At 40.1% G+C, this 27,952-nt stretch overlaps 2 protein-coding genes across 2 annotated transcripts; both read left to right on the top strand.

Annotated features, from left to right (window-relative positions):
• The first annotated feature begins 1,651 nt into the window (after window positions 1-1,651).
• On the top strand, window positions 1,652-18,342 carry ipo9 (importin 9). The gene is made up of 24 exons (XM_041980853.1): window positions 1,652-1,946; window positions 4,051-4,112; window positions 4,284-4,370; window positions 4,640-4,841; window positions 5,318-5,406; window positions 5,640-5,726; window positions 5,959-6,078; window positions 7,315-7,415; window positions 7,671-7,729; window positions 7,836-7,987; window positions 8,087-8,185; window positions 9,951-10,057; window positions 10,164-10,303; window positions 10,898-11,060; window positions 11,264-11,490; window positions 13,270-13,418; window positions 14,262-14,390; window positions 14,484-14,759; window positions 14,894-15,060; window positions 15,712-15,845; window positions 15,989-16,108; window positions 16,396-16,506; window positions 16,600-16,676; window positions 17,533-18,342. Exons 1-24 carry the CDS (start codon window positions 1,787-1,789, stop codon window positions 17,641-17,643), a joined length of 3,129 nt encoding a protein of 1,042 aa, XP_041836787.1. The 5' UTR covers window positions 1,652-1,786; the 3' UTR covers window positions 17,644-18,342.
• Window positions 18,343-21,475: 3,133 nt separating this feature from the next.
• shisa4 (shisa family member 4) lies at window positions 21,476-27,575 on the top strand. Its single transcript, XM_041981325.1, has 5 exons — window positions 21,476-21,729; window positions 23,684-23,861; window positions 24,988-25,124; window positions 25,220-25,411; window positions 26,806-27,575. The coding sequence occupies exons 1-5, from the start codon at window positions 21,648-21,650 to the stop codon at window positions 26,844-26,846; spliced, it is 630 nt and encodes a 209-aa protein (XP_041837259.1). The 5' UTR covers window positions 21,476-21,647; the 3' UTR covers window positions 26,847-27,575.
• Window positions 27,576-27,952: the final 377 nt, after the last annotated feature.

Genomic DNA, 27,952 nt, shown 5'->3' with positions numbered 1-27,952 from the left:
TGACACCCACCAGTCAGATTTTATCTTCTAAGTTTTCACCAAAGTCATGTCCTGCACAATAGCTCATATGTTTGTTTGTTTAACATGTTGGCTAGATTTAAATCAAGCATACTGAAGCGGTTCAGGCAGCAATGTTCAGTATGTGCTGATTGTTTTTTTTTTCCTCAAGCAGATGATTTATGGCAGTTTTCATTAGCAATACAAGTATGACCGCCAATTTAACAATGAAGACAGCAGCAGAGGGTTATCTCTCAAGTCTGAGTGGTATTATCATTTTCTCTCAACTGTAAGGCAACCCTGTGTACAATTTTCTGAGCTGACAACTGACAAGGCCAGAGTGTAATATACAGCAAGCTAATATGTGTCCCTGGAGTGTATTATAATTGTAATATTCACGTATGAAATTTTTTAAACTTGCTTTCAGAGCACCGCAGGCCCTCAGGGTTGCTTCTGTGTTTTAATCCAGTGAGACTGTGTGAAACGTGACATATGCCTTTTGTTTTTATGTCAGCAAACTCACTTGTGTTCTTAAATTCACACAGGCTGCATTGGTGAGTGAGACCACTTTAATTCAATTTCAGCAAGAAACTGGATTATTTTCAGCATTTACCTCTTATGTTTTAAAGAACTATGAGACAGGTAATTGAGGTTCAGTAGATTTTAACTGATAGCTTTTGCTAATTTTTCCAAGTGTTTTAAAGAGCTCAAACAAACTAAATCCAGTCTGCACATCCATTGTTTACTGATGACAGCATGCAGTAAAGTACAAAAAGAGTAACCCAACTTAAAGAAGAACAGAACATTTACAAAAGATATTTGATATTTTATTTTCATGTTAGAGGATTATGAGATAAAGCTTGTAGTTCTTCCTTCAATGACACTTCCATGGTGATGGTATGTGCAGACTGATGTTCAGGCCTCAATAAGAAGCATTACTGTTTAACTCAATCATAGTGTAATATTACTGTTGCCTATGCAAATGCATACAGGTATGGGAATTCAGAAATGAAAGTTCAAGCACTGCTGGAAAAACACCTGAATCATACTAACATGCATGACTGCTGCACAACTCACTCGTATAAACATTCGAACAGGATTTAACATATTGCATCAGTCCTCTGGGAACACTGATTCTGGATTTTGACCATCTGGAACAACACCACCACCAGGAGCTGGGAAGGTCACTTCTTTTATTTAATTGTTTGTTTGTTTTGTTTGGGGGGGGGGGGGGGGGGGTATCATTATGGTAAGACATGATAAGAGTTGGTTCAAATAAGCCTAAAATATTAAGATTGTGTCCACATAAGAGTAAAGCAGATAAGTATAGTATAGTAAGTATGCTTGGAATATCTTTTTTTTTTGTCATATAATGCATATTTGGTTTATTTCCACAGTCTGTTAAAGGCATAACAAGAATAACAAGATAAAAGACAACAGGGCAAAGTTTAGCCACGCATTTACCCACTTAAACAATTTATCTGCTACAGCTTATAAAATTTAGGCGCAACTCACTATGGAAATGTAGTTTCCCTTCTATAGTAGGTCTGACAGTTATTTTCCCCCGTACCACAAGAGGGAGCCAGAGTTTAACAACAAAGCCATATGGGGGAGGGGAACACGTGGCCTGAACCGGACGACTGAGACTGAACGGGCTTCCTCCAGCAAAACCCCGCCTCCGCTTTTCCATGCATTGGCGCGCTTCGCCGCTCTGTGTTCGTGTGTTTCTGCTCCTCCCCGAGTGGTGGTGGATTCACTATAGCGGGCTGCGAAAGGAAACACAGCAGGCATGAGTGCGGCGGGTAACGCTCAGCCCGGTTCGGCCGCCGGTCTCGTCCAGCAAGGACTGAAAGAAGCTCTTATCGAGACGCTGACAGCCATCCTGTCCCCAGTCCAAGAAGTGCGCGCTGCCGCGGAGGAGCAGATCAAAGTGCTGGAAGTAACTGAAGGTAAAGGATAGTCCATGTTTTTAACGTTATTTTCAGAAGTTTACGATCATAAGCTACACGCTGTTGTCACTTTTTAAAGACTTGGGCCCCTGTACAGATTAGCAGCATGTGCACAGCTGACTGCTGTTTACGGTGTTGACTAAGCTAACAGTCAAAACGTTAGCATGGTAACTGCGCCGAGTCTCTTTAGCTAACGTTAGGCCATAATTTCGGAAGTTATTAGTGGCCAAGTTAGCTCGCAAGCTCGTGAAAAGGCGCACTGTTCTCTCTTGTTTTGTTGTGGTTTAATTGCTTTTAGCCCGATGGGACCCGCTAAGTCGCAGCTAGTAATATTGTAGGTGTAATAAGTAGAGGTAACCTAGCTCTGAAGTTACATCCAGCACATGGAGAATGTGTGGACCCCCGGCCTCAGCAGCCCAACCGCAGTGTAAAAATCTTCTTCACTTTAAAACACCCTGATGCGAGTTGTCCGTCTTGTGTGCGCGGAAATCCCGGTTTTACGTTGTTACAGTACAGCCATAAAGAAGCAACATTTGCTACTTTTATCTAGAGCGCATCGGAATCTAAAAATGTCACTTGAAAAAGGTGGAATGTCGACATCAACGTAACAGCATCTTAAGTACCAAACGATTCCAGAAGAAGCTTTTAGAAAGAGCCATTCTTAAGACTCAATGATAGATTCCGTGGTCGCCATGGCAACCGCCGAACGCCCAGTTGACAGATTTTCCCGCTAAGTTGTCCCTCAGGGGGCTTCTCTCGCGGATCCCGCCGAACAAGCTGCCAGTTTTCCGCATCATGTGGACTACTAACGCCAGAGAGGGAAGGGGAAGGCAAGGAGGAAGACTACAGCCTCAAGTTGCCATCTGTGTCACACTGTGGTTGTTGCACTAATTAATAGCCCAAAAAGAGTTAGCTGTCAAAGCACAGCTGCATCCAGACTGAAGATGACACTCAATCAAGAATTATATTTAATGTTTAAGAGTGCAAGTAAAATGGCAGAAACTGTGTATTTTGGATTTGTCAGTACTGAAAAATACTGAGATGTCTAACTGTAAATTCTGTATACTGTGGAAATGGGGCTGAAATGGTCCTCTATACTATGAGATAAAACTTTTTGACACTGGATTAAACAATATTTTAGTAATCCTAAAGTCAAATTAGATTACTGTAGTTGTGTGATTCATAAATACTATTTCATTCAGCATCACATTTTCCTGTTCATAATCTACAGATGGACAATAATTTGATCTCTGCAACAAACATGGTTCATTTTCTGATTTGAAAATATAGTCATCAACTTTGCAGACACTCTGATGTATCTATTAATTAAAAATTGGCGTTCTGGGAGGATTATGACATTTGAATAAAGACATGATACGGTGTAAATGTATACAGTGGCTGTAGTTAATATGCTCCACCAGACTTTTCATTGTCCTGAAGTCCTCACGCCAGTGATGAAAAGCTAATTGTACACACTGTCTGTCAGCCATGCAACAGCATCACAGCGAGGCCAACCCTTTTCACTGGCCCCTCTCTAAGGCAGCTGTTCTGTAGGATTGTCAGCAATAACATTGTCTTCTGGCGCCTGATGTCACTCTTGGTAAAACCCAGTTACAGGGCCAGATGGTGATCCTGAATTGTGTTCATCTCACATTCCACAATGCCTGGCACATCAGGTTCAAACGAGTCTGTTAATTCTGGGCAGTGTTTTCAGTCATTTATCAAATTATGTTAATGTATGCAGGAACACTAGAATTCTTCTTTCTGTTGCCTCTTCTGCCTTTATGTTGTATTTAGCCATTTTTCTTTCTGAAACCTCACAGCATTTTTTTCTATCATCATGTGTCAGTTGCTGTTTTATAAACTACAAAAAAGAACGTTGAGTTATATTATTTTTTTAACAAACTTTTGTGACAGTGAAAATAAATGTTGGAACCTTAATGATTAGGTTCAGCTGAGTCAAGTCAGTGCTTAGAGTGGCATGGAAATGACTCCTCCATTTATTATACCTCCTCTCTCCATGCTCTCACCCTACTTTTGTGTAATTCTGTGTACTATGACGATTAAACGTTCATTTCTGTCTTCTCCAATGTTCATGTTATAGAGTTTGGCGTCCACCTGGCAGAACTCACGGTTGACCCTCAGGGAGCACTCGCTATCCGTCAGGTTAGCAGATGTATAGTAAAACAGAAATTTTTGGGACATGAAGTCCATTCCACTGCAGTTCTGGTCTAAAGTTTTTCTTCTTTTTTTTTTGCTATTGTCCGTTTCCCTCACTGTGACTCCATGCATCACTTATGTGCTGTTTTACACATATCTGCCTGTTTGTGCTTGCAGTTAGCATCTGTCATCCTAAAGCAGTATGTGGAGACTCATTGGTGTTCCCAGTCAGAGAAGTTCAGACCTCCTGAAACCTCAGAACAGGTACGCCATCCCTGCTGGATATGATTGATCTAAAAAAAAAAATATTTTTTCACTTTGTACATAAGTTGATGTATGTGAATTTTTAGAGAACTACTTCTGGGATAAAATTAGCTTTGATAATTATTACAGCGTGAAGGGGGTGACGAATGTGCCAAATAGATTTACTTTTCAGACAGTCTTGGCTCATCTTTTTTTTTAAATTACATACTTAATTTGTTATTTACTGAAATAGGGGTTTCGGGGGTTTTGTTTTTGTTTTTACCTTCTAGGCTAAAGCTGCCATCAGGGAGCTACTGCCGAGTGGTTTGCAAGAATCAATGAGCAAAGTTCGCTCCAGTGTTGCGTATGCTGTTTCAGCCATCGCCCACTGGGACTGGCCTGAGGCTTGGCCGCAGCTCTTCACGCTCCTCATGGAGATGCTGGTCAGTGGAGACGTCAGTGCCGTACACGGAGCCATGAGGGTCCTCACAGGTGTGTAAAATGATAAACATGAAGATTGACGTGGCATAAATAACAGATAATAGCCAGGATTTTTTTTTATTTATTTATTTTTTATTGGTTGGAATGTACATTTCATCAGCTCTCAAATGCATTTGTTTGCACTCACAACCAAACTTCCTCAGTTAAATAGGTTTTTTATTTAAACTTAATTTAGTTCTTATGCACAGATCTTATTCTGGACATGATTTTCACTCCATTAAACCAGCATAATTAATATTTGCACAGCCTAAAAAATCGTACTTTGTTTTCTGGGTTGTGGCTGCAATTCTCCGTGCAGGTGATAAAAACTGGGTCGCTGGGAGTGGTGTTTTGTTGCAAAAGTAGGGAACTTCAAAGGATATAGCAGCAAACTTAAGTTATTTTTTTTCCCATTTTAATTAGAAAGTCTCAATCTGTGATTGATTTTGTTTCATGTTCACACTCATGTAACAACCTCTTGTGTCCAGAGTTCACTCGAGAAGTGACAGATACCCAGATGCCCCTGGTGGCTCCAGTCATCTTACCTGAGATGTACAAAATTTTCACCATGGCTGAGGTACTGTCATACTATTACTGATTTACAGCAGTGATGCTGCAGTGGTCGCTCACTTAAGGGATTATTTTTATTTGATTTTTGTTGCACAATGCAGTATTTTAGTACTGATGATGCACATGACAGAGAGTTGTGACATCTGTGTTCTTTCTCTGTGATACTTGTATATCTCCCAGACAAGCTGCATTCATTTGTAACATGATGCCTGTTTTACTGATATTTATTTCCTGTTGTAGGTTTATAGTATTCGTACCCGCTCCAGAGCAGTGGAGATATTTACCACCTGTGCCAACCTCATTTGTGCTATTGAAGAGCTTGAAAAGGTGAAGCAATATAATCAGATTTGTTTGAATTGTCTGGTTTCACTTTTGATTAAACCTTATATCTGACTATCAAAAGAAATTTATAAAGATTTGTAATGTTCTGCTCTTTAATCCAGTATCATGTCACAGAAGAGGAAGACGCATTGAGAATTTACCTGTCTGTATTATGGTCTGTCATTTTTCTATTTTTGTATGTATCAATAACTTCTTGCTCATCATAATCTGTGTTTAGGGTGCAGCCAAAGCATTAATCTTCCCAGTGGTCCAGCAGTTCACAGAGGCGTTTGTGCAGGCTCTACAGATGCCGGATGGACCCTCATCAGATAGTGGCCTCAAGATGGAAGTTCTCAAGGTGAGAGTAGTTAGTTAGATGAGAGCCTCAAATTTCTTAAACAATGGGCAGAAACTGGTCGGTTAAGCTGAGTAGATTAGATCTTGGTGAAGTTGTTTCATGCTAGAGTTGTTAGTCTTACACACGAATTTAGAGATATGTGTAGTTTCCATATGTATAGCAGATATAATTGAGGTTTAAACAGGGCTTAAAGTATTCGAGCATCGGCCTGCTAATTAGCCTGCTGAGTTTTTGCATCTAAAAAAATTAGAAAAAGACTATTTAATGATTTAATGTGCACAAATGTGGACTATTGTTACATTGTGTTCATCTATCAACGGTGAGAGTTGAACGCAGCTTTGCTCTCAAACACATGAACAACCGATCAGAAGCTGAGCTGGGTCTTGGAAAACATGTGGTTGTGGGACCCAGCTGCAATTTAAATCTTTGCTAGACCACAGATTGATAAGATAGAGCAGAGACGTTGATGAATAGCTGTAAGGGTTAAATAAAACTACGGTACATCAGTTTCCCAACACACTGTCTGCTGGTGTGTGTGCTCGCCTGTGTGTGCACATGTGTCTTTGCACATCGGGGCAGAGGAGAATTGTGAACGTGCGACCAGGTAGAGTCAGAAAGGACACGCCATCATTGACATAAGGTAAATAACATCACGCTGAATAGGTTTTAAACGCCAGTGTTGAGCGTGAAATGAAGACATTTTTAGAGAAGCAGCCTGACGTTGCTGAAGTTAGCTTCTGATGTGTGATTTTAAAAGACCTTTTCCCCCACTCTTTGGGGACTTTGGCCACATTAGACCAGGTCCTGGTGAAAAACTACATGTCTTTGGATGTTCAAATCTACATATTCTGCAGAGCATGAAGATTTGTTAACACGCAGTTCAGTTTATGATTTGTGAAACCTTTTATTTGTGAAAATGCAAATAGGAGTTTTTTTTTTTTTTTTTTTTATTTGCATCAAGAGTACCTTAGCCCAAGTCCTTCTGAAAACCTGCAAGACTTCAGATGTTCATATAGACTAAATTATTCTACAAAGCTGACAGATTCATTAAAACACAGTTCCTGATTTTAGAAACCTTAATTCTATTTATGAAAATACATAAGGCCCATTTATTTATTTCTGTATTGTTTGCACATCGACCATCCAGGGGCAGTTCCTGAAAGCTGCCCCCCCCCTCCCCCCTCCTCTTTTTTAAATTTTTTTTTAAATCTGTATTTCTTCTTATTTCTCTCGCAGGCAGTAACAGCTTTAGTGAAAAATTTTCCCAAACCCATGGTGTCCTCCATGCAGCAGATCTTACCCATCGTATGGAACACACTGACTGAAAGTGCAGCTTTATATCCTTTTTAATGCCTTCTGTGTATTCACTAGTTATGTGTAAACCCTTTTGTCAGTAAGCGTTACTGCAGCAGCTAATTCTGCTGTATGGGTCATAACACTGTTATGTGTTTAAGATGTTGCCGCAAGAGATGATGTAATGGCTCATATTTATACTGTATTTTACACAAGCTGTTAATCTTCTGACAGAAATGCAAAAATTAAAAGGAAATACAAAAAGCTAAGGGACTGTTATTCCTTAGCTTCTTGCTTACTTATGTAAGAACAGAAGTCAACTACACAGAGGAAGTGGAGGATCCTGTTGACTCAGATGGTAAGCAGAATTTAAATTATCTTCCTCTCACTGCAGCACGTCTGGTGTCAGTGATCGTGTTCTGAATTAATTGGTTTTCTTGTGGTTTTTGTTTCTTTTTTTTAAGGGGAAGTTTTGGGTTTTGAGAATCTGGTGTTCAGCATTTTTGAGTTTGTCCACACGCTGCTAGAGAACAACAAGTTTAAGAGCACAGTGAAGAAAGCTCTGCCTGAACTGATCTACTACATCATTCTGTATATGCAGATCACAGAAGACCAGGTAAGAAACAACTGAAACATGTCAACAATGCTGTTGAAAGGGTGGATGTATAAAGGGCAAAGAGAAATGTAAATTCTTTTTCTTTCTTTTTTTTTAAAGATCAAAGTGTGGACGGCTAACCCTCAGCAGTTTGTAGAGGATGAGGATGATGACACCTTTTCCTACTCTGTCAGGATCTCGGCTCAGGACCTTCTGCTGGTGAGATGGAAACATAGAACTGCAAACCATGCTGAATGAAAACAACAGGCCAGTTTTATCTCGCTGAAGTCCTTTGGCACAGGTAGAATGATTAGCGTTGATAGGTTGGGTTTTTAAATGCCCACCACAGAGACAGTTTAAGTCGCTTTCCTCACCCATTTTACCCTTTTCCTTGCAGTTTTTTCCACTCTTCATGTAGAGTTAGAAGGACACAGAAACAGTGTTGAACAGTTTTAAGGAACAGCTGGTTGAGGCAACAAGTATAAATATCTATACAACACATTTAGATATATGTAGATTCTGCCCACTGGTCCTTTAACCAATTAAAATTAAAAACTTTTGCCTAAAACGGGTTTTACAAAAGACTGTCGACCAATGAATTTACTAGACTATTTTTACTTGTTACTGATGTAACAGGACCATTGATGCAGTATCATCTGCATAGATATCATTCAGTCTTAGCTTTCCAGTGGTGTATAACGTGTAGGTCCTCTGAGGGGAAACTGAGTTAAATACATATTAATTTGTCGTCCTGCCCACAAGACGTCTGATACCAACGGGTTAACATTATTTTCTGGCCAATATTAGATCATCCTGACTGACCTATGCTGTATGCCTTACCAAAACATAATCATTTTAGGCGTCTTTTTTTTTTTTTTTTTTTCTTCAGATGCAAGTCTTTACTGTAAAGATAGCTGCATAGTGTGTGATGTTAATTGTCTTAAAAGTTGACTTCAAGTTGCTCGGCGCGACAGGCATCTGTTGGATTTGACTCCAGCACCATGTTTTATGTATGCAGACTGTATGATAATGATACCTGCAAAATCGTCACAGGCGCCGTCTGTAAAGAGCAACTCACATTTTAAGTGTTACATTAATGTAAAGTCATTTTTATGAGCCGGCTCTGTTTCCTAGTGGGTGGCGGTAGTTTAGGAGGGAGAATAATTGTCCGCTTCCCCTGACTACATGCCATAGTGTGCTTGGGCAAGAAACTGAACCCCAATTTGTCCCTCAATGTGTCTGTTGGGGTTTGAATTTGTGAGACAGATGATAGATAACAACAGAAGTGCTGTATAAGTGTGTGTTTGAATGTGTAAAATCGTTTTGAGTGGTTAACATGACAAGAAAACCAGATTAGCTTCTTTGTTTGATTTCCACAAGTTAGGTTGGGCTTGTTTGGTTTGTTGGACTTTTGTTTTGGGTTTTTAAAGAATCGACATTATGTTAACACATCATAGAAAAGTTCAGAGCAGTAGTCACGCTGCAGGTCATAATCCTAAATTTTTGACAGTCATTAATCCCTGATTGTCTATCTGTAGTTTCAAGCCTGAGGTCTCAACATCACACACTAAAGTAGGAAAGTTGCTTTTAGTTTTGATAAAAGACATTCATGAGGTACTTTAACACATCGGCCATCTTTCACCTGCGCCTATAAAAACACTGCATCCTGGGCTATAGTCCCTGCTACCCCTCCCTTTATCCAGACTTTACTGACACTGGAAGTGGCAAAAAACAATGTTGTTTGTTTTTTTTGTTTGTTTTTTTTTTTTAAAACAAGACCGTTGTTTACCATGGTCAGCCTGTGTTTTTTGTGCTGTTGGATAGACCTAAGCAATGCTGAAAAATGTAAAACAGGTCAAAATATCTGGATATCATAGTCTTATTTCACTGTGACAGTGAATCTTAATCGTTGGCTCTTTTTTTCAGCTTCTGGTTCTCCCGGCGAGTGTGTTTAGCAATGTTTACTCTTGACCTCTGGTTTCAGGCTGTGGCTGCAGAGTTTCAGAATGAGAGTGCAGCAGCGTTGGCAGCAGCTGCTACCAGACACCTCCAGGAGGCAGAGCAGGACAAAAACAGTGGCAATGAGCACTGGTGAGGATACACTCACACACACTGACAACAGAAGATTGGCACTGTATTGTCTCTATACAGTGTGTACTCATTCTTCTTTTAACTGACGATGATGCTTTTTAATCAGGTGGAAGATCCACGAGGCCTCCATGTTGGCCCTCGGTTCAGTCAAGACAATCATTACAGAGAATGTGAAGAACGGCCGTATCCAGTTTGATATGCATGGTTTTCTGGCTGGTGTCATCCTGGCTGATCTTAACCTGGCAGGTGAGATTTAACAACCATTAATGCTGTAAATATGTAGTTACCGTTCAGGTCAGAGCAGAATAAAATGCTGAACTAAAACACTATAAAGCGCTGTAACGCGTTACCTCTGGATGCACAGCTGCATGAACAACCAGCCCAGGCTTCAACTGAAGTTTTAGCTATACTCAAAGCACTTTAAGCCTGTATCCTTTGCATGTCATGCTAAAAAATAAATAAATTAAAAATTTGATTTTCCATTTTACATATATAGGGTTTAAAGTATTCTGGCGACCTGGTATTCTGGCATGCAGATTGTTTTGCAGCGAAAAAAAGGGAGACAATGTAAAAACTCCCTGTGTGCTCGTATGTGGGCTTTCACCACAATAGACCAGGTCCTGCTGGAAAAACTACATCTTAGGAAAATTTTTTGCTTTAACCCCTGCATATAATGTAAAAGAGTATATTTCTCAGTTATTTTAACATCACTATGTTCATTTTAAAAAGAAGATATTTGGATTAACTAGATCTCTCCATGCTGGAGAGGATGTCTTTGTTTTCATTTTCTTCTTTTTATATGTTTCTCACTTGGCCTTTGTTCCTTTTCCTTGCTCATAGCGGCGTCTCCGTTCCTCCTCGGCCGGGCTCTGTGGGCGGCCAGTCGCTTCACAGCAGCCATGTCTCCTGAACTCATCCAGCAGTTCCTCCAGGCCACTGTCAGTGGCCTCCATGACAGCCAGCCACCATCCGTCCGTATCTCTGCCGTCAGGGCCATCTGGGGGTGAGCTTGCTGTGTTTCTAATTATTTCTGTGTCTCAATCCCACACATGCATCTTTGATTTGCTTTGCTGTTTGTTCCACTATCAAAGCAAATAAATCTTGTAAGCATCTTGTTATAGATTTTTCATCCTTGGCTGATTAAAAATGAGATTTTGGAAGACGGTTGGGCATTCACAGGCTCCCCATATCCCCGTCATTTTTCAGGTACTGTGATCAGTTAAAGCTGTCAGAGAGTACGCATGTCCTTCAGCCCTTCCTACCCAGTATCCTTGAGGGACTGGTCCAACTGGCGGCCCAGTTCAGCTCAGAGGTGCTCACACTCGTCATGGAGACACTGTGCATCGTCTGCACCGTCGACCCAGCCTTTACCACCAGTGCTGAGAATAAGATCTGCCCCCTCACCATTGCCATTTTCCTTAAATATAACAATGGTACTAATGCACATCCTCTGTCTTTATACTCTATACTTCTTGTACGTCGCTCATACCAGTGGGGAGAAATTAATGTTTCTCTTGGCAAAGTTCAGCACTTTTTCAAGTTATACAGGTGAAACTAAATAAAAATTAGACTATCGTGCAGAACTTAATTTATTTCAGTAATTCAACTTAAAAAGGTAAACTAATATTATATAGACTCACTAAATGCAAAGTGAGATGATTATGGCTTACAGCTTATGAAAACCCAAAAATCTAAATCTCAGAAAATTAAAATAGTTTGAAAAGATTCAATGTTGTAGCCTCTAAGTTTCACATACTGATCAGCTAATTAACCCAAGACATCAACAAAGTACTCCTGAGCATTCAAATGGTCTCTCAGTCTATTTCAGTAGAATTCACAATGTTGGGGAAGATTGCTGACCTGACAGTTCTGCAGAAAATCCTCATTAACATCCTCCACAAGCAGGGGAAGTCTCAAAAGATAATTGCAAAAGAAGTTAGATGCGCTCAAAGCACATCAATAAAAAGTTGAGTGGAAGGAAAAAGTGTGGAAGAAAAAGGTGAACAACCAGCAGGGATGAACGCAGCCTGGAGAGGATCATCCGGAAAAGGCCTTTTAAAAATGTGGGGAAGATTCACAAGGATGAGACTGAGGCTGGAGTTAGTGCTTCGAGAGCCACCACACAGACAGATCCTGAACACGGGCTTCAAATGTCGTATAATGTCAAGCTGCTCCTGAACAAAACATGTCAGAAGCATCTTACCTGGGCTAAAGGAAAAAATGAACTGGCCTGTTAAGCAGTGGTCCAGAGTGCTCTTTTCTGATGTGCAAATTTTGCATCTCATTTGGAAATCAAGGTTCCAGAGTCTGGAGGAAGAATAGAGAGGCACACAACCAGTTAAAGTGCAGTGTGAAGTTTCCACAGTCTGTTGATTTGAGGAGCCGTGTCATCTGCCGGTGTTGGTCCACTGTGCTTTAAGTCCAGAGTCAATGCAGCCCTCTACCAGAAGATTTTGGAGCACTTCATGCTTCCTTCAGCAGAAAAGCTTTTTGGAGAAGCTGACTTTATTTTCCAGTAGGACTTGGCACCTGCCCACACTGCCAAAAGAACCAAAACCTGGTTCAATGACCAAGGGATTGCTGTGCTTGACTGGCCATAAAACTCCTGAGCTGAACCCCATAGAAAATCTGTGGGGCATTGTCAAGAGAAAGATGAGACACATGAGACCGAGCAATGCAGAAGAATTGAAGGATTCTGGTCTTCTATTACATCCCAGCAGAGAAACAGGCTGATAACATCCATGCCACGCTGCATTGAGGCTGGACATTTATACAAAAGGGGCTCAAACCAAGAATTGAATTTATATGCATGACTATACTCTTCAGATGGTCAACATTTCTGTGTTCAAAATCCCCCCCCCCCCCCCCCCCCCCCCTTTTTTTTTTCTTTTTTTTGTTTGAGGTAATATTCTATTTTTCTGAGATTTATATTTTTGGGTTTTCATAGGCTGTAAGCCAGAACCATCAAAATGATAAATAAATGCTTGAAATATCTCACTTTGCATGCATGAGTCTATATAGTAATTTACCTTTTTAAGTTGAATTACTGAAATTAATTTTGTGCAGTATTCTTTTTGTTTTTATTTTATTTTTTTGTTTGTTTGTTTCACATGTATTGCTTCAAAAAAGTGCTTCCTAGAAGATTTGAGTAAAGAAAACAAAGATTTGATCCCCTATCTTTTCTCAGGCTGGGTCTCCTCTCTTTCCCTCAGACCCCGTGGTGGCCTCCCTCGCTCAGGACATCTTCAAAGAACTGGCTCAAATCGAAGGTTGCCAGGGACCGATGCAGATGCGTCTCATCCCCACGCTGGTCAGCATTATGCAGGCTCCCTCTGACAAAATCCCCACTGGACTCTGTGCTGTAAGTAAGAAGTCTCTCAAAGAGATCATCTTTCAGAGAAGATGGTGTTAAAACAAATCTGTTTGTTGTCCTTCTGTAAGACTTCTGTAAGACTGCTTTATGATTACTAAACAAGTTTGAATATTTTTTCATAATCTATTGATCAACAACCAGGTCCAATGTGGTTTGAGAGTATCTAAAACAAAATACATTTTTTTACTTAAAAGCAAAAGGAAATGCTGTTTTTTTTCCCCCAGTTCATCCTGTTGTAAACAGCAGTTTGTAAGAAGTTACCATCATCACAAAATGGCAGTAATGCACCAAGCCATAAGCCAACTGCATGAAATTACATGACTATAGAAAACACATTATTATTATTTATTTCTTACACACTGTGACATTGGATGCTAATATTCTAGAGGGATAAACATCCAAAGACAAAGACCGCAGCTGTCACAAAGTTCTGTGTTGAATAATGAATAAAATGAGAGCAAGTGCTAACTCTGCAAGGTGAAGGTAGCACATAAGTCTGCTCTTGCACATCATTTGAGAGCTTAACATCCAGCACATGTATTCGGTGGTAGCTAAAGCAAGATGTACTCAAGATAATGTAATCCTCTTGCTATAGTGGGCAGCAGGATTAATTCAGTGAGCGATTATTTAAGGGGAAAAAGCACTGACCCTAGAAAATATAATCAGCCTTATCCTAACATCTTTTTCACCCCCTTAGGCTCACACTAAACAACATCCCAGGTAGTTTTCCTGAGGCAGTCTGAGGACCATGTTCAAATTAGAATTTGTTTATTGTATTAACTTTTTTCTTCTTCTGTCCTTTAATGGATTTCCTCATGCTTCTCTGTCCAGACTTCCATAGACATCCTGACTACTGTGGTCCGAAACACAAAACCCCCTCTGTCAGAGATGTTGGTGTGTCAGGCATTTCCTGTGGTTGCACAGTGTATCTTACACACTGACGACAACACAATAATGCAGGTAAATTACAACAGGATTTTCTATTTGTGATTTTTTTTTTTTTTTTTTGTTGGACTGATGCTGAAAACTATGTGGTATGAATTTCCTCTTTAGAATGGGGGTGAGTGTCTACGGGCGTACGTCTCTGTCGCCCTCGAGCAGATTGCCCAATGGAGGGACGAGCAGGGAAACGGCGGGCTCTGGTACGTCATGCAGGTGGTCAACCAGCTGCTGGACCCCCGGACCTCAGAATTTACAGCGGCCTTCGTGGGCAGGCTGGTGTCAACGCTGATCTCTCGGGCGGGAACTGAGCTTGGGGAACAACTGGACCAGATCCTCAGAGCGATTCTGAGCAAAATGCAACAAGCTGAGACTCTGAGTGTCATGCAGGTAGAGAGGAAGACAACATGACATGTGATGATGCAAATTTCCCTGAAGCCAAAAAAAAAAAATCTGTTGATAGTTTCATACCTTCTACATCTAACTTTGTCCTCTTGTGTGTTCCTCCTCATCCTCCTCTTTAGTCTCTGATTATGGTTTTTGCCCACCTGGTTCACTCTCAGCTGGAGCCTCTACTGGAGTTTTTATGCAGTCTGCCAGGGCCGACAGGGAAACCCGCCCTGGAGTTTGTTATGACTGAGTGGATGAGCAGGCAACATCTTTTCTACGGACAGTATGAGGGTAAAGTCAGGTCAGGCATTCTTTTTTTTTTAATCATAATTTATTTAAATGCAACAGTTTTAGTGAATTTAATAATATCTGAGGCAGTAATACCTGAACTTTGCTACCAGCTACAGGTAGTATAAAAACCAGGTATAGCTTGAACATTTTAATGGTAACTAACTTGTCTTTGTGGTAAACAGAAGGTAACTAGTGGTAAATCAGTGCAGTGCCATCCAGACGATGTATAAGCAAAGCTTGCATACTTTCCCTAACATTTTATTATATCTTTAAGTGTTTATTTGCAGTTTTTTTCAAACACAAAAATCTATAATTAATCTGTTGTTGTTCATGATACACACAACAGTTCCTATCCCTCTTTGTTGTGTGTAAAAAATGCTACAGTGTCAAAACGTGGTAGCAAAATATTTGCAGTTTCATACTCATGTAAAACAAATGCCCCTCTCCTGCCTCTATAATAGCCAATTTGCAACTTTATTTCGACTGTAAACACTTTATAAATCACTTGTTTCCAGCATAGTTCAGCAGTTCAGCTAAAACTGGCTGTGTCTGCTTTAAGTGCTATATACACACAGTTATCAGGTATTGTTTTATAGTCTTAAGTTTTCTGCTCCAGGTTCACAGCTGAAAAATGCTTCTTTTTTGCGTTTTATACCTGCAGCACTGTGGCTCTTTGTAAGCTGCTGCAGCACGGTCTCAACACCGATGACAAACGCCTTCAAGACATCGTTGTGAAGGGAGAAGAAATCTACAACCCCGACGACGGCATCCGCACACGCTCCAAATCTGCCAAAAGTAAGAAGCAAAAATGTCCTAATTCCTTATTTATATTGTAAATGTCTGGATTTTAAATCATTGGATAAGTAAATGTGTTGCTTTTAGCACAGCAAAATGTTTGTTTTTTTTAAAGGCCTTGACAATGCTTTTCATTTCAACAGACCCAGAGCGCTGGACCAACATTCCTTTGCTCGTTAAGATCTTTAAACTGATCATCAATGAGCTGTCGACTGTGGTGGAGGCAAACGCAAGCAGGGCCAACGCACCAGACTGGAGCCAAGGTGAATAAAAACATGGAAATGCAGAAAAGTCATGTTGTTTTTCAACAGTTATAGCAACTTAATTTATAAATAGTGTTTCTTTTTATATTCCCAATTGCTGTTGAAAACATTTATAAACCCAGTTTATATAGGTGGATATAAATATAATCAATGTTGCAAACACCAATAACTGTTGTTTGCAACTGTTTTTCTAAATGACACCTAGAAATGGCAAGATTATAAACCATAAATGTCAATAAATACTCTGCTGTTAGGGTTTCTAAATCTGCTGTTTCTGTGTGGCTCAGATTCCAGTGGCATGTGGGAGGAGCAGGAGGATGAAGAAGGGGATGATGACGATGAGGATGAAGGGCTGGCAGGACAGTTGCTCTCTGATCTTATTGCCTCAAATAAATATGGTAAAAATACCTTTTGAATATCTCTGAACTTTTTCTCTCGTTAGTCTAGAACACAGTGTGATCTGACCTTGCTGGTTTTTTTTAAACTTACAGATGATGATTATTATGAGGATGATGAAGAGGACGATCCAGATGCCTTGAAAGACCCTATATATCAGATTGATATGCAGGTAAGCATTAAACTTAATTTTTCTGTCTTATTTTAAGTGTGTTCAGTCAGGTAGGGTCTGATCCTCCTGATGGTGTAGAGAGCAAATCGGCAAGACCCGGTAACCGAGGCAACATGGTCCTTAAAGAGCAGCTGACAACTTATTCATCGTGCCTTGTTATGCAGCATTGTACAAATGGAAAACTGGAATGGTTCCTATTTTTCATAACTAATCCACAAGTAGAGTTCATTACAAGCCTTTACTCATGCTTTTTGATGTGCTAGGGTTGTTTTGTCGCTGTTGAGTGAAGCTGTATTTATAACCGCGCAGCATCTGCGTACGGTATGGCCGGCATAGCTGACGCTGGTGAAGTGTGCTCTCGCACTCAAGCATCGGGGTACGATGTTGTGTTGCAGTTTCTCTTCCAGTTATGGCAGAAATTCAGCAAGAAGGTCCAGAAATCCAGGAAACGTGTAATCACGAACTGATCAATCATAAAGGAGTACTTCCCTGTAACTGTACTGCATTACAGGTGCATGTGTGGTCTGGAAGAGGTGCGCGTCAAGGCTCTGCAGAGCCTATGCCGATGGTGCCGTAACTGCTCTTACACAGATGCTGTGCGAGTATAAATCCAATTTAAGATTGAGCCTCCGCATGCAAGTTGATTATGACTAAGGAATGGGTGAAATATGCTGTGATTGAATATTGGGTTGCAAAAAATAATTTTTCACCTGCATGTTAGCTGGATGTGACCGGATTGTACTACCTGACTTTATACCTGCAGCAGGCTTGGCAATCTACCAATATTCTGATTAAGCCCCATGCAGGATTTGATCACTTTTTACCCCTTAATTTGTCTTTAATCTTTCCTTTTCAGGCATACCTGACAGACTTCCTGACACAGTTTGCCCAGCAGCCATGTTATAGTATGTTCTCAGGCCACCTCAACAACACTGAGAGACAAACTCTGCAATCTATAGGCCTCTAGCCCCATTGTATACCCCTCCAACGCATCATCTTCCATCAGCAACACCTTGAAAGGTTCCTCTATTGCCCTGTCACTTAACTGTCACGATGAATTTATAAAATGATGAAAGAACAGAAGAAAACTGGCAGCAGAGGGGAACCAGGTGGGAACAGACTTGTGCACTTACCCCTGTTTCTACATAAGAGTGACAGGATGAAGCACGTAAGAACTTTTCAGATGTTAAAGTGAGGATGAGGAGGTAAGAGACTGCAGGTCTCTTGCTGATGAAGGTTCGATGTCCCTTGGATTTGGAGAAACTTCAAACTGGACAAGAAGATTAAAGTCTCTTCATAGACTGGGACAGGTGAATGAAGACATGAACTATTTTGCCATGTCCTGTTTGTAAATTAGCTGGTCATATTTGTGTTTCTGTATAAACAGTGAAAGGCAACATGGAAAACGATTCCAGGAGACGTAAAACATCAATTGAAGAGGAAAAAAAAACCTTAATATGATGTTTAATGGAGAAAATTTTCAGCGGCCTTATATTCCAGAAAACAATGACTGCTTCCGACGGGAAATGACAAGCTCTTAGACCAGCTGTCATGTCTCTGGTTATGGTGGGTATTTGGGAATACACACTGACGCCATGGTGACTCAGTTTTGTCATTTCCTTTTATCAATTACTGGAAAAATTTCTAAATAAAAATCTTAAAATGAGATTTCCAGATTTTTATTTATTTTATGTATGTGTGTGTCATTTAACTAAACCCTAAAAGTTGTAAAAATCACGGTGCTTCCTTTCAGGGGGACAAGATCCGTGCTCATTCAGCTTCAGACTGGCTTGTTATTGTCCTGGATGCATTTTATAAACGATACTGATCCCAAGTGAAACCTTTTAACAAACTTATTAACGTATTATTGAGGTTGCACTGCAAATTCTTCAGTTCAAAATAATCCTAACTGAACAGACATATTTTTCTTAAGCTAGAAATGTGAAATGGTGAAATGAAAGTAATTTACACAACTGCTTAATAATTCCGAAATATCTCAAAAGCAACAAAAGAAAAGAAAGAATTTTCTGCATGATCTATAAATATGTAGAGCATTGAATCGATTTTTTTCTATTTACACTCCCCTTTATGTGCACAGTTCTGCCTTTCATTAGTGGTTAAACAAATACACAGATATATCCTGTCCATTGTCTAACACTGAGTAGTCTTCCCCATGCCACCAAAAGCGCTCTTATCAATAAGGGAGTGGACGGAGTGGAATGAGGCTACAGAAACACTGGCAAGAGAGGAGCAAACTCTGCCCTCTGGTGTCAAAACCAACAAGACAAAATCCTTCCAGGGCATGGCTCACCATGGTTCTTGGGAGTCACAGAGCTGGAACGGAACAAGAGCCGCAATGCTCCCAGCACACAACTGTTCATGGCATTTAACGCTCTTCTACCTTCACCTCACTGTTCACTGCAGAAACGTTTGCTTCCTACTTCAATGGAAAGGTTGCTACCATCACTAACCAATTCCCTGAGCCTGACCAACTCCGCCTACCCCAACCAGCTACTGGTGCCTCTTTCCGCTCTCTAAATGGGGATGAAGTCTCTAAACTTCTAGTTAACTCAAAACTCACGACATGTCCTCCTAATCCTGTCCCTACCGACATCCTGCAGAGCATTCTCTCTACAATCAAATCTGCAGTAACCCATATTAACTCCTCTTAAATATGGTATCTTTCCCTCTTTCTTCAAGCAAGCTCGGGTTACACCACACTCAACGCAGCCCAGGTTGAAAACTACCGGCCAGTCTCACAGCTTCCATTCATGTCTAAACTACTAGAGCGTGCCGTCTTCAGTCAGGTCTCACAGTTCCTCCAAGACTTGTTTGATCCATATCAGTCTGGCTATAGGCAAGGCCCCTCTACTGAAATTGCTCTCCTGTCAGTTACTGATTCCCTATGGCTTGCCAGATCCGCTGGTCAATCCTCAGTCCTTATTCTGCTGAACCTGTCCGCTGCCTCTCTGAGCTTGGCATCTCAGGATCTGGCCTCTCGTGGTTCATGTCCTACCTCACATGAAGATCCTTCAGAGTATCTTGGTGTGGAGGAGTGTCCAGATCACACAGGCTGATAACAGGGTTGCCTCAGGGGTCAGGGCTTGGCCCTCTTCTCTTTTCACATTACACCTCCTCACTCGGTGCAGTCATTAACTCTCATGGCATCTCCTAACTACTATGCAGATGACTCTCAGCTTTTCCTTCCCTTCCCACCTGACGACACAACCGTCTCAATGCCAATATCGGCATACCTTGCTGATATCTCCACATGGATGAAGGATCGCCACCTTCAGCTAAATCTGTCCAAGATCCAGCTTGTTGTCTGTCCAGCCAATCCTTCCTTACCTCCACAGATAAGCGTGCAGCTTGACTCTATCACACTTGTGCCTACATCTTCTACCAGGAATCTTGGTGTCATGGTAGACAACCAGATTTTTAAGGACCATGTTGCCTCTGTTGCCTGGTCTTGCTGATTTGCTCTCTACAACATCAAGAGAATCAGACCCTACCTGACTGAACATGTGGTACAGCTCTTGGTCCAGGCTCTGGTCATTTCATGCATTGACTACTACAACGCCTTACTGGCAGGCCTCCCTGCATGCTCAGTAAAACCTCTGCAGATGATTCAGAATGCAGCAGCACGTCTGGTAAAGCTAAAGACTCACCTGTTTAAGGAGCATTTCCACACTTAGCATAACTCTTCTACTCTTCTAAATGAGTTAGATTTGTCCAGTTCTTTGGCACAACTCAGTACTAAATAAGCTGTGCGTACTTACGCCCACGATGACATTGTGTCACGAAATCGTGACCTTGTAATTAAACAAAAGACTATTATAGAGAGGAGAAGAAAAAAAACACTGCCTCTAATCCTGTTTGAATTCTTGCTTGCTTGTGTTGTTCTTACTCTCGGGTGTGATTGTGTCTTGAGCTGTCTAGTACAAGGATGCTGGTCTTGTGGGTTGTGCTTGCTACTCGTCAGACCCTCGCTGCTGTCTAGGAGCATATAAGAAGTGAATAATTTTCATTTCATGTTGCTCACAAGAGGAAGCTGTTAGCTACGGAAGCCGAGAGCGAGCCCTTATGTCGTCATTTAAAACCGTTATCACGAGATCACGTTATTCCGTAATCTCGAGAACACGAAACTCGTTTTCACATAATTCAAAATTCTGCTAAAGAAAAAAATATATATATTATTTTTGCGACATCACGAGATGGCCACGGTCAGCTAAATGTTCTTTTTCCAAGTATAGCTGCTTTTGGCTTCTGTACAGTTTAGTTAGGTTTAGTGGCATTTTTATATTTATAATTAGGCTCTGGTTTTATAGTTTGACATTCAAGCGTTTTTTTTTTATTATTTATTTATTTTTTGTTTGTTTTTTGAGTGGTCAAATTGAGACTGGCTAAATCCTATGTGGAGTGAAATGGGGGAGATGCATTCAGTGTTACTCGAAAACCTAAGCAACACAACAAGATATTAAGAAAATAGATTACTGTTCATATTCATAATCAACTATTAAAATAATGACATGCATAATTCTGAATGAGCACTTAAAAATGATATATACACATGTATATAGCGTGTAAATCAGTTAAACGTAGGATGCCAAATTAAATTTTGTTGGAAGATTTTATTTATTTTTATAATAAAGTAGCTTGGTACTTTGAATTCACATTACTAACAATTAATTTACTTAATAATATTTAGCTGTTACTTAATAGAAATGGTTTGTATTATACATATAAGGATTGATTCCGATGTTTTTTTCTAGGACGTAAAGGTAGCATCCTTCTCATTTTGGCTGAACGGCGTCACAGTCGCAGTGTGTCATTTCAAGGCATAAATAACAGACGCTCAAGCCCGTCCCGTCTCCCATGCCGTTCCGACGCCAGGATAATGCCTGACAGCCACCACTCGATGAAAACACTCGTTTTTTAAACCCCTTCCCCAAAGCTTGGTACAAATTCAGGATGGAAATTGTTGCTACGGGCAACATGTCCCTCCTGTCGTTGACTTTGGCGCTTCTCGCCGTCGTCCTCTGCACTTCTCCGGGTAAGATTACGGCTCTCCATCCGGGCCTAGCAGCTAGCTAACAATAACGGTTTATCGTTAGAGCTCGGCTACAGTTTTCTGTGTGCGATTGTCATGTATCCCATCTGTTACCCGCAGACCGCTAGCATGGACTCGGCTAAGCCTCCGTAGCTGTGGGCATGATGTTCTTATGCCTTCTGGCCGTTTACTTGTGAGATCCAAAACTCGATGTTTATTATATGCCTGGATAACTAAAACCCTGTTAGGTCTCCAGTCACAGTTCATATCAGTTAGTGCAGTCTAATTGGAGTTAGTCTGACTGGTTTTAGTGTTTTTAAAACTCTCATTTATACAATGAAGCTTATATTAACTATGGCTAGCTACATGCCAATTTACATATTGTACAGCAGTTGCTCTTTTCAAGCACTGCAGAAATAACTATTTACCACATAAATAATTAACATTATGCAGGCTATAAAAGGTGTTGGCTTGATATTACTAAGTTATTCCTGAGCAAAGTATACACTGGAAGAAAGTCACAGCACAAGCCTAAATCTAAGTTTAGTTTGTACCTCCCTAATAATTAACCTGCAATGAATGCCACCTTCACGACAGGCATTATGTTCTCCTGTGTTTTGATGCTTCAGCTTATATGAATTGGCATATTAACATTTTTCTTTCTGCTATCCAGGCTTCCCATATTGATTCTAAAAGGATGAAATGGATAATAATGTACCTGCCAGTTTGATGCATTACACTATGATTTTACAACAAACTGCGGTAGTTATTATTTCTTTAAAACAATTTTATAACAAAACTATAATCTTAAGGTCAGTTTATTGTACATCCTGTTGCTCAACAAGGACAGACATTTGACAAAAAGAGCAACATGTGAGACAAATTCTCAAATATAGGCAGTGCTGCAGAGTAATAAGAGTTTGTTCAAATTAAAGCTTATATAAAAGTGCAGAATGTGCACTGTCAATGCCACCATCTAGAGGCCATAGTCCAAATTTAGTCTCAACATTTTCAAGAGCCAAGGCTAGATTAGTATTGTTTTGACGCTTTACTTCAGGCCACCTCAGTTGGAGTTGTCTGACGCTTTAATATGCTCAGGTCAAGACAGAAACGCAGCTCTCTGGGAATAAATATGTGGTTCAATTTGCATACAGAATATACTTAGATTGTGTGGTATAAGATAGTTAAAACTATGTGTCTGTTTTTCCCCCACCTCAATGAGTACCTAAGCTTTTAGCAGCCTACACCCATTGGCGGCTGTTGTGTCCAGCTATAATCTGATTTTATCTTAAATTATATGTTGCTGAAAGCATAATCATGTGTGGACTTTAAAGCTTTACTTACAAGGGCTTACAAGAACTCTTACTCTCCAAGTTCATGGAATATCATAATTTGGGTGTTTTGGATAACTCAAAAGAAAAAGTAATCAGTAGTTAACATTCTCTTTAGACATTGGAAATTAAATATATCCCTGACCTTTTTGTTCTTTCGTCATCATCAGTCACTTGGTATGAAATTAATTGGTAGGTATTTGAGTCTGAAAGTTATATTAAGTTGTATTTGTAGAAGTATCTTTAAATCTTTTCAGTAAGTTTTAGTACTTGAGCTTGAATCATTTTCATCCTCTGCCACAGAGAAGTGTTGAATAATGCACTGTGTCTCTGACTGGTCTGGAATAAGAATGATGTAAAAAAAAAAAAAAAGTCAGTAAAGGTTTGAAAGACGTGGGTTCTTTTTTAAGATTCGGCTCAGAAAGTGAACATTCACAGCTTCTCCTGCTGTGAAAAAACAAACCTCATGTCTATAAAGAAAATAAGAAAGAACACAGAGCACACTGGAACTTTGTTTTCTTCATTATTTCTTAACTGTATTCCTATTTTTTTTTTCTTGTCTTTTTTTAATCAGCATGCCTGTTATGTCATTCTCACTCACGTTTTGCATTGCTTTTGCTTTGCAGTCAGCGGGAACGAAGACTGTCTGTGGTATGTGGACAAAAACGGCACCTGGCACAACGGCTTCGACTGCCCTCTCATCACATTCTGCTGCGGGAACTGCCACCGGCGTTACTGCTGTCTGGACGCCTTCAAGATGATTACGGAGAGGGAGCAGAAACGCTGCATGCTCTTCCAGTTCAGGTGGGGGCAAGAAGCAGAAACAGGGGATTCATTTATTTGCTGATCCCAGGGGTGCCCAAGTCCAGTCCTTGAGGGATACTATCCTGCAACTTATAGATGCATTCCTTTTCTAACACACCTGACTCAAATGGCTGAATTACCTCATCCACATGTCATTCAGCTCTGCAGAAGCCTGGTAACAACCCATTCATTTGATTCACATGTGTTGCAGGACTTGGGCACCCCTGGCTTTGTTGTCTGTGATTTAAGGCTATTGCTTCACAAACACATACCATTTAGTTTCTTTTGGCAGTCTGGTTCTTTGTTGTTTTTCAGGAGGATATTTGAACTCAAATGTCTTTGCTAAAAGATAAAAACATTTGTTTCACAGCAAATCACTGCATTGAATATATAAAAACACACCTTGTTTATAAATAAAGATATAAAGCAATAGAGGTGGTAGATTTTTTTATACTTAGTTAAAAAACTAATTCTCTTTATATCGACAAAGTGTTTAAAAAAATTTTTTGATTATAAAAAGGAAATTACATCTTGATGGCTGCGCACACACACCAGTCCCCAAAGTACAGTGGCTGCACATGGTGAAGTTACTCTAATATCTTCTCATTAGTGGTTCTGTCACATCAGCTATCTGTGTGTTCACTGATGTTTAATGCCAGAGTCCCACAAAAGTGATTGTAATAATGCTAGACTACGCAAGCTTGTACCTGAGAGGCTGCAACATAGCACTTTTCTTCCACATTACCGAAAATCATCCATCACTCTCCAGCAGCGAGCAGACAACCTGCAGCTCATTGAGCCCTGTGGGAGATCAGATCAGTGGGCGTCAGAGGCTGAGATGAAATGGAGGGCTTTGTTGTTTCACTGAGATTATGAGGTAATGGAATCTGGATTCAGACAAAGAAACTGAGGGTGCACATCATTTACTGAGACTATATCAGGGTCAGTCTTTGGTTAAGAGTTTTGTCTGAATCTAAAGCTTCTCATCTCAGCCATCTCTACTTTAATCCTTTCTAAATGAGTTGTAATTAGCCAGATACAGGAGCAGGAGCAACACAAGTCTAGATGATCAAAGTGAGAAGGAGAATTCTTTGTGACTTAAGTTTTCCTCTTCCTCCTCTCTTAGCCCCACCACTTTAGCTGGCATTGCGTCCTCCATCCTCCTCTTTGTGGCCATTATTGCGACCATGGTCTGCTGCTTCATGTGTTCCTGCTGTTACCTCTATCAGAGAAGGCAGCAAAGGGGCAGAACACCTTATGATGGTAAGACCCTTGTTCTTTATGTCCAGGTTTGTGCAGATGACTACTGAGTTAAAATTTCCTTTTTATAGCTCTTGGTGTGTTTTTTCAACCCACAGCTCAGCAGATCCCCATGGCCAGCTACCCAGTAGAGCCCATGTATGATGCTTATGGAAAACCACTTGGACCCTCAGAGTATCCACATGCAGGTTATCCTATGGCACCTCAGTATCCTGGCATGCCCCCACAGTACGCCATGATGCAGCCGGGACCTTACCCACCACACATGATGGATCCTGCATTCAGCCAGGGTAAGAAAAATAAAAACATCAGTTAAACAACGCTGAAGTCTCGTACAATCTGGGCTGTGGAGTTTCCTGGCCATGATTTATGTCCATGTTACTTGATAACCATTACAAGGGAAAGAAATATGTTCACACACTGTTTCTAACAGTAATTGTGTTGGTAATTGTGGGAAATAGAGTAGCTACAGTATATTTATTATAGTATTCTGAGGAATAAGGATAATGTTTTCATGATTTTTACTGTTAATATAGTTTGTTGGACCCCTCATCTTTCCTGTTACACTAACAACAGAAACCAGCGGGTATTTCATCATGAGGTGGATTGAATCATTTTGCTCAGCATATGACTGTTTTCAGTTTGGAAAATATTCTTCCTTGTTGATCTTTTATCAGTAAGTGGACAAAATGCCATGAAATCGTTCAATGCCAATAAGTCTCCATTGTTTCTACAAACTTATCTTTGAGACAAATACATGTTTTAGGTGCTCATTCTAACTTGGACAGAATCTTGATAATGAATCTTACTGAATATGGTAGTTTTCTGGCAGTGTGTCTTTCCTCTTGCTTTACTATAAGACTAACATTTAGGGTTTTTTATGTTTTTGACTGCTCCAGACTCCCCCTTATCTCCACATAATAATAGGCTTCACCATCACTAAAATTGTCTGTGTTTTCTTTATGCAATCAGCCACATCATTAAAACCAACTTTAATAAATATGTTGTATATGTACCCAGAAGGACTCTCAATCACTCTGGGCTATTCTGAAGTGTCTTTCACTTGATGTTGACATCAGATCCTTTTCTTCTGTGGGCTGTGGATTGAAGCCTCTGTACTTTGTGGGAGAAGCTCGGTTGCAGGTGAAGCTTTGGCCTAGCTGACCTAAGAGATAGTATGTACAGGACCATGTGCACATGTGCAGAGTCCCAGTTGGTTTGTTCATGTGGACACTGAAACCATAAACACAGCTTCAAATGCCTTGGGCTGTTTGTCCTGCTGGGGAAGGCAGTCACTGGGAGTACTGTTGATGATGGGTATGTGCTTGGTCTGCACAGTGTTTGGGTTCAGTTAACAACTAAATGAATGTGGGAACCAAGGCTTCCCTGCAGGGCATTGCACTGAAATAGGATAATCAACATCATTAATATTGTGGCTGATCAGTGTTATATGATATGTTCCTGAACTATTTTAAATCTGTATGGTTATTTATGACTTATGTGAATCTAGAAGGGGTTTCTTTTGTAAATATATATAAAAGTCATTGGTATAACACACATTTTGGGCAAAAGATTCTAGCACCACAAAAAATTCAACATAAAAATTACATTAGACTTTATATTCTTAACAAAAAAAAGTTGTTTACTGATTTAATTTTGTTTTTGTCTCCCTGTTTCTTTTTAGCCCCACCACCTTACTCACCACCTCAGTATCCTGGCCACTGATGGATTCATCTTCACACACAATTAAAAGGAAACATCTGCAAATGAGAGGAATGACTGTTTGAAAAAGAGAAGGCAGCAACACTCGTACACACATGTACAGTCTAACACATTCAAAACTACTAAGTTGACAAACAGGTTATTCAAAGGAGGGAAACCAGAGACACTTTTAAGTTTTTTTTCTTTTTGTTTTACCTTGTTTATTTACAGCACTATCCTACTTTCCCACAGTACTAACGCAAATCAGATTCTATCCTACAGCCTGACTCTTGATGGCTCCAGGCATGATTCACAGCAGGTGTCACATCATCCTTTAAACGAAAAGAAGTGTGTGTCAAGATACTTCCACTTTTCTGACGCACTCACCTCAATGACAGGGTGTCATCTAAAGACAGGGTCCATTGGTTGGTGTGTCTGAGGGGTGTGCAAAAACCATAATGCATTCCTTTATTTGTTGAAGAGAACAATGCTTTGCTTCCTCATGTTTGTTAGAATTGAATAAATTGACTGTCATTACATTCCATATATTCTCCATCTCTCAAACAAATTCTGCAGCTATAATACGACATCTTTATGTCTTTATCTGTGTTTTTCTCACGTTGTGGTAGAGGCTGAAGTTGAAAAAAAAAAACTAGAAATGAGCTGAATTTTTTTCTTTTTTTATGATGATCTGTTTGGATCAAAGTGAGATGCGTTAACTTATTTTATTAAAATTTCTGTTTTGTCTAAGAAGCCATTTGTTACCTGTTACTTTGAACTTTGTTTAATCTTGTTTTGGTATTTAACTCAAACAATGAATTCTCTGTAGTTTTCTCTAGTGGCACCCTTCTCGTGTATCACCTTAGCATCAGCATGCTGAGCAGTCAGTGCCCTGTCCTCCTCTGCTTCTTTTCTGGTTTGAAATAATAAGGAATTTATAATAAGATAAGAGTCACACTGCCACAATGAAATCCATGAAGAAAAAAGTATATTTCTTGTAACATATCAGTTCAAGGGAGTTGCAGGTGTCGCTGCTTGATTGAACCTAATGTCCCGCCTTACAATTACTAACCATGGAAAAGAAGAGATTTAACTATTTAAATACATATTTTGTAAATCTGCTCTTCAGT

This window comes from Melanotaenia boesemani, chromosome 3 (genome assembly GCF_017639745.1).
Source record: "Melanotaenia boesemani isolate fMelBoe1 chromosome 3, fMelBoe1.pri, whole genome shotgun sequence".
Taxonomy (NCBI): Eukaryota; Metazoa; Chordata; class Actinopteri; order Atheriniformes; family Melanotaeniidae; genus Melanotaenia; species Melanotaenia boesemani.
This window is presented reverse-complemented; position numbering and strand designations above follow the sequence as displayed.

Coding starts and splice junctions, on each gene's coding strand:
- ipo9 (XM_041980853.1), top strand. CDS start 1,787: ATGAGTGCGGCGGGTAACGCTCAGCCCGGTTCGGCCGCCGGTCTCGTC. Junction 10,304..10,897: donor GGCTGATCTTAACCTGGCAG/GTGAGATTTAAC, acceptor CCTTGCTCATAG/CGGCGTCTCCGTTCCTCCTC. Junction 13,419..14,261: donor TCCCCACTGGACTCTGTGCT/GTAAGTAAGAAG, acceptor TTCTCTGTCCAG/ACTTCCATAGACATCCTGAC.
- shisa4 (XM_041981325.1), top strand. CDS start 21,648: ATGGAAATTGTTGCTACGGGCAACATGTCCCTCCTGTCGTTGACTTTG. Junction 21,730..23,683: donor CGTCCTCTGCACTTCTCCGG/GTAAGATTACGG, acceptor TTTGCTTTGCAG/TCAGCGGGAACGAAGACTGT. Junction 25,125..25,219: donor GGGCAGAACACCTTATGATG/GTAAGACCCTTG, acceptor TTCAACCCACAG/CTCAGCAGATCCCCATGGCC.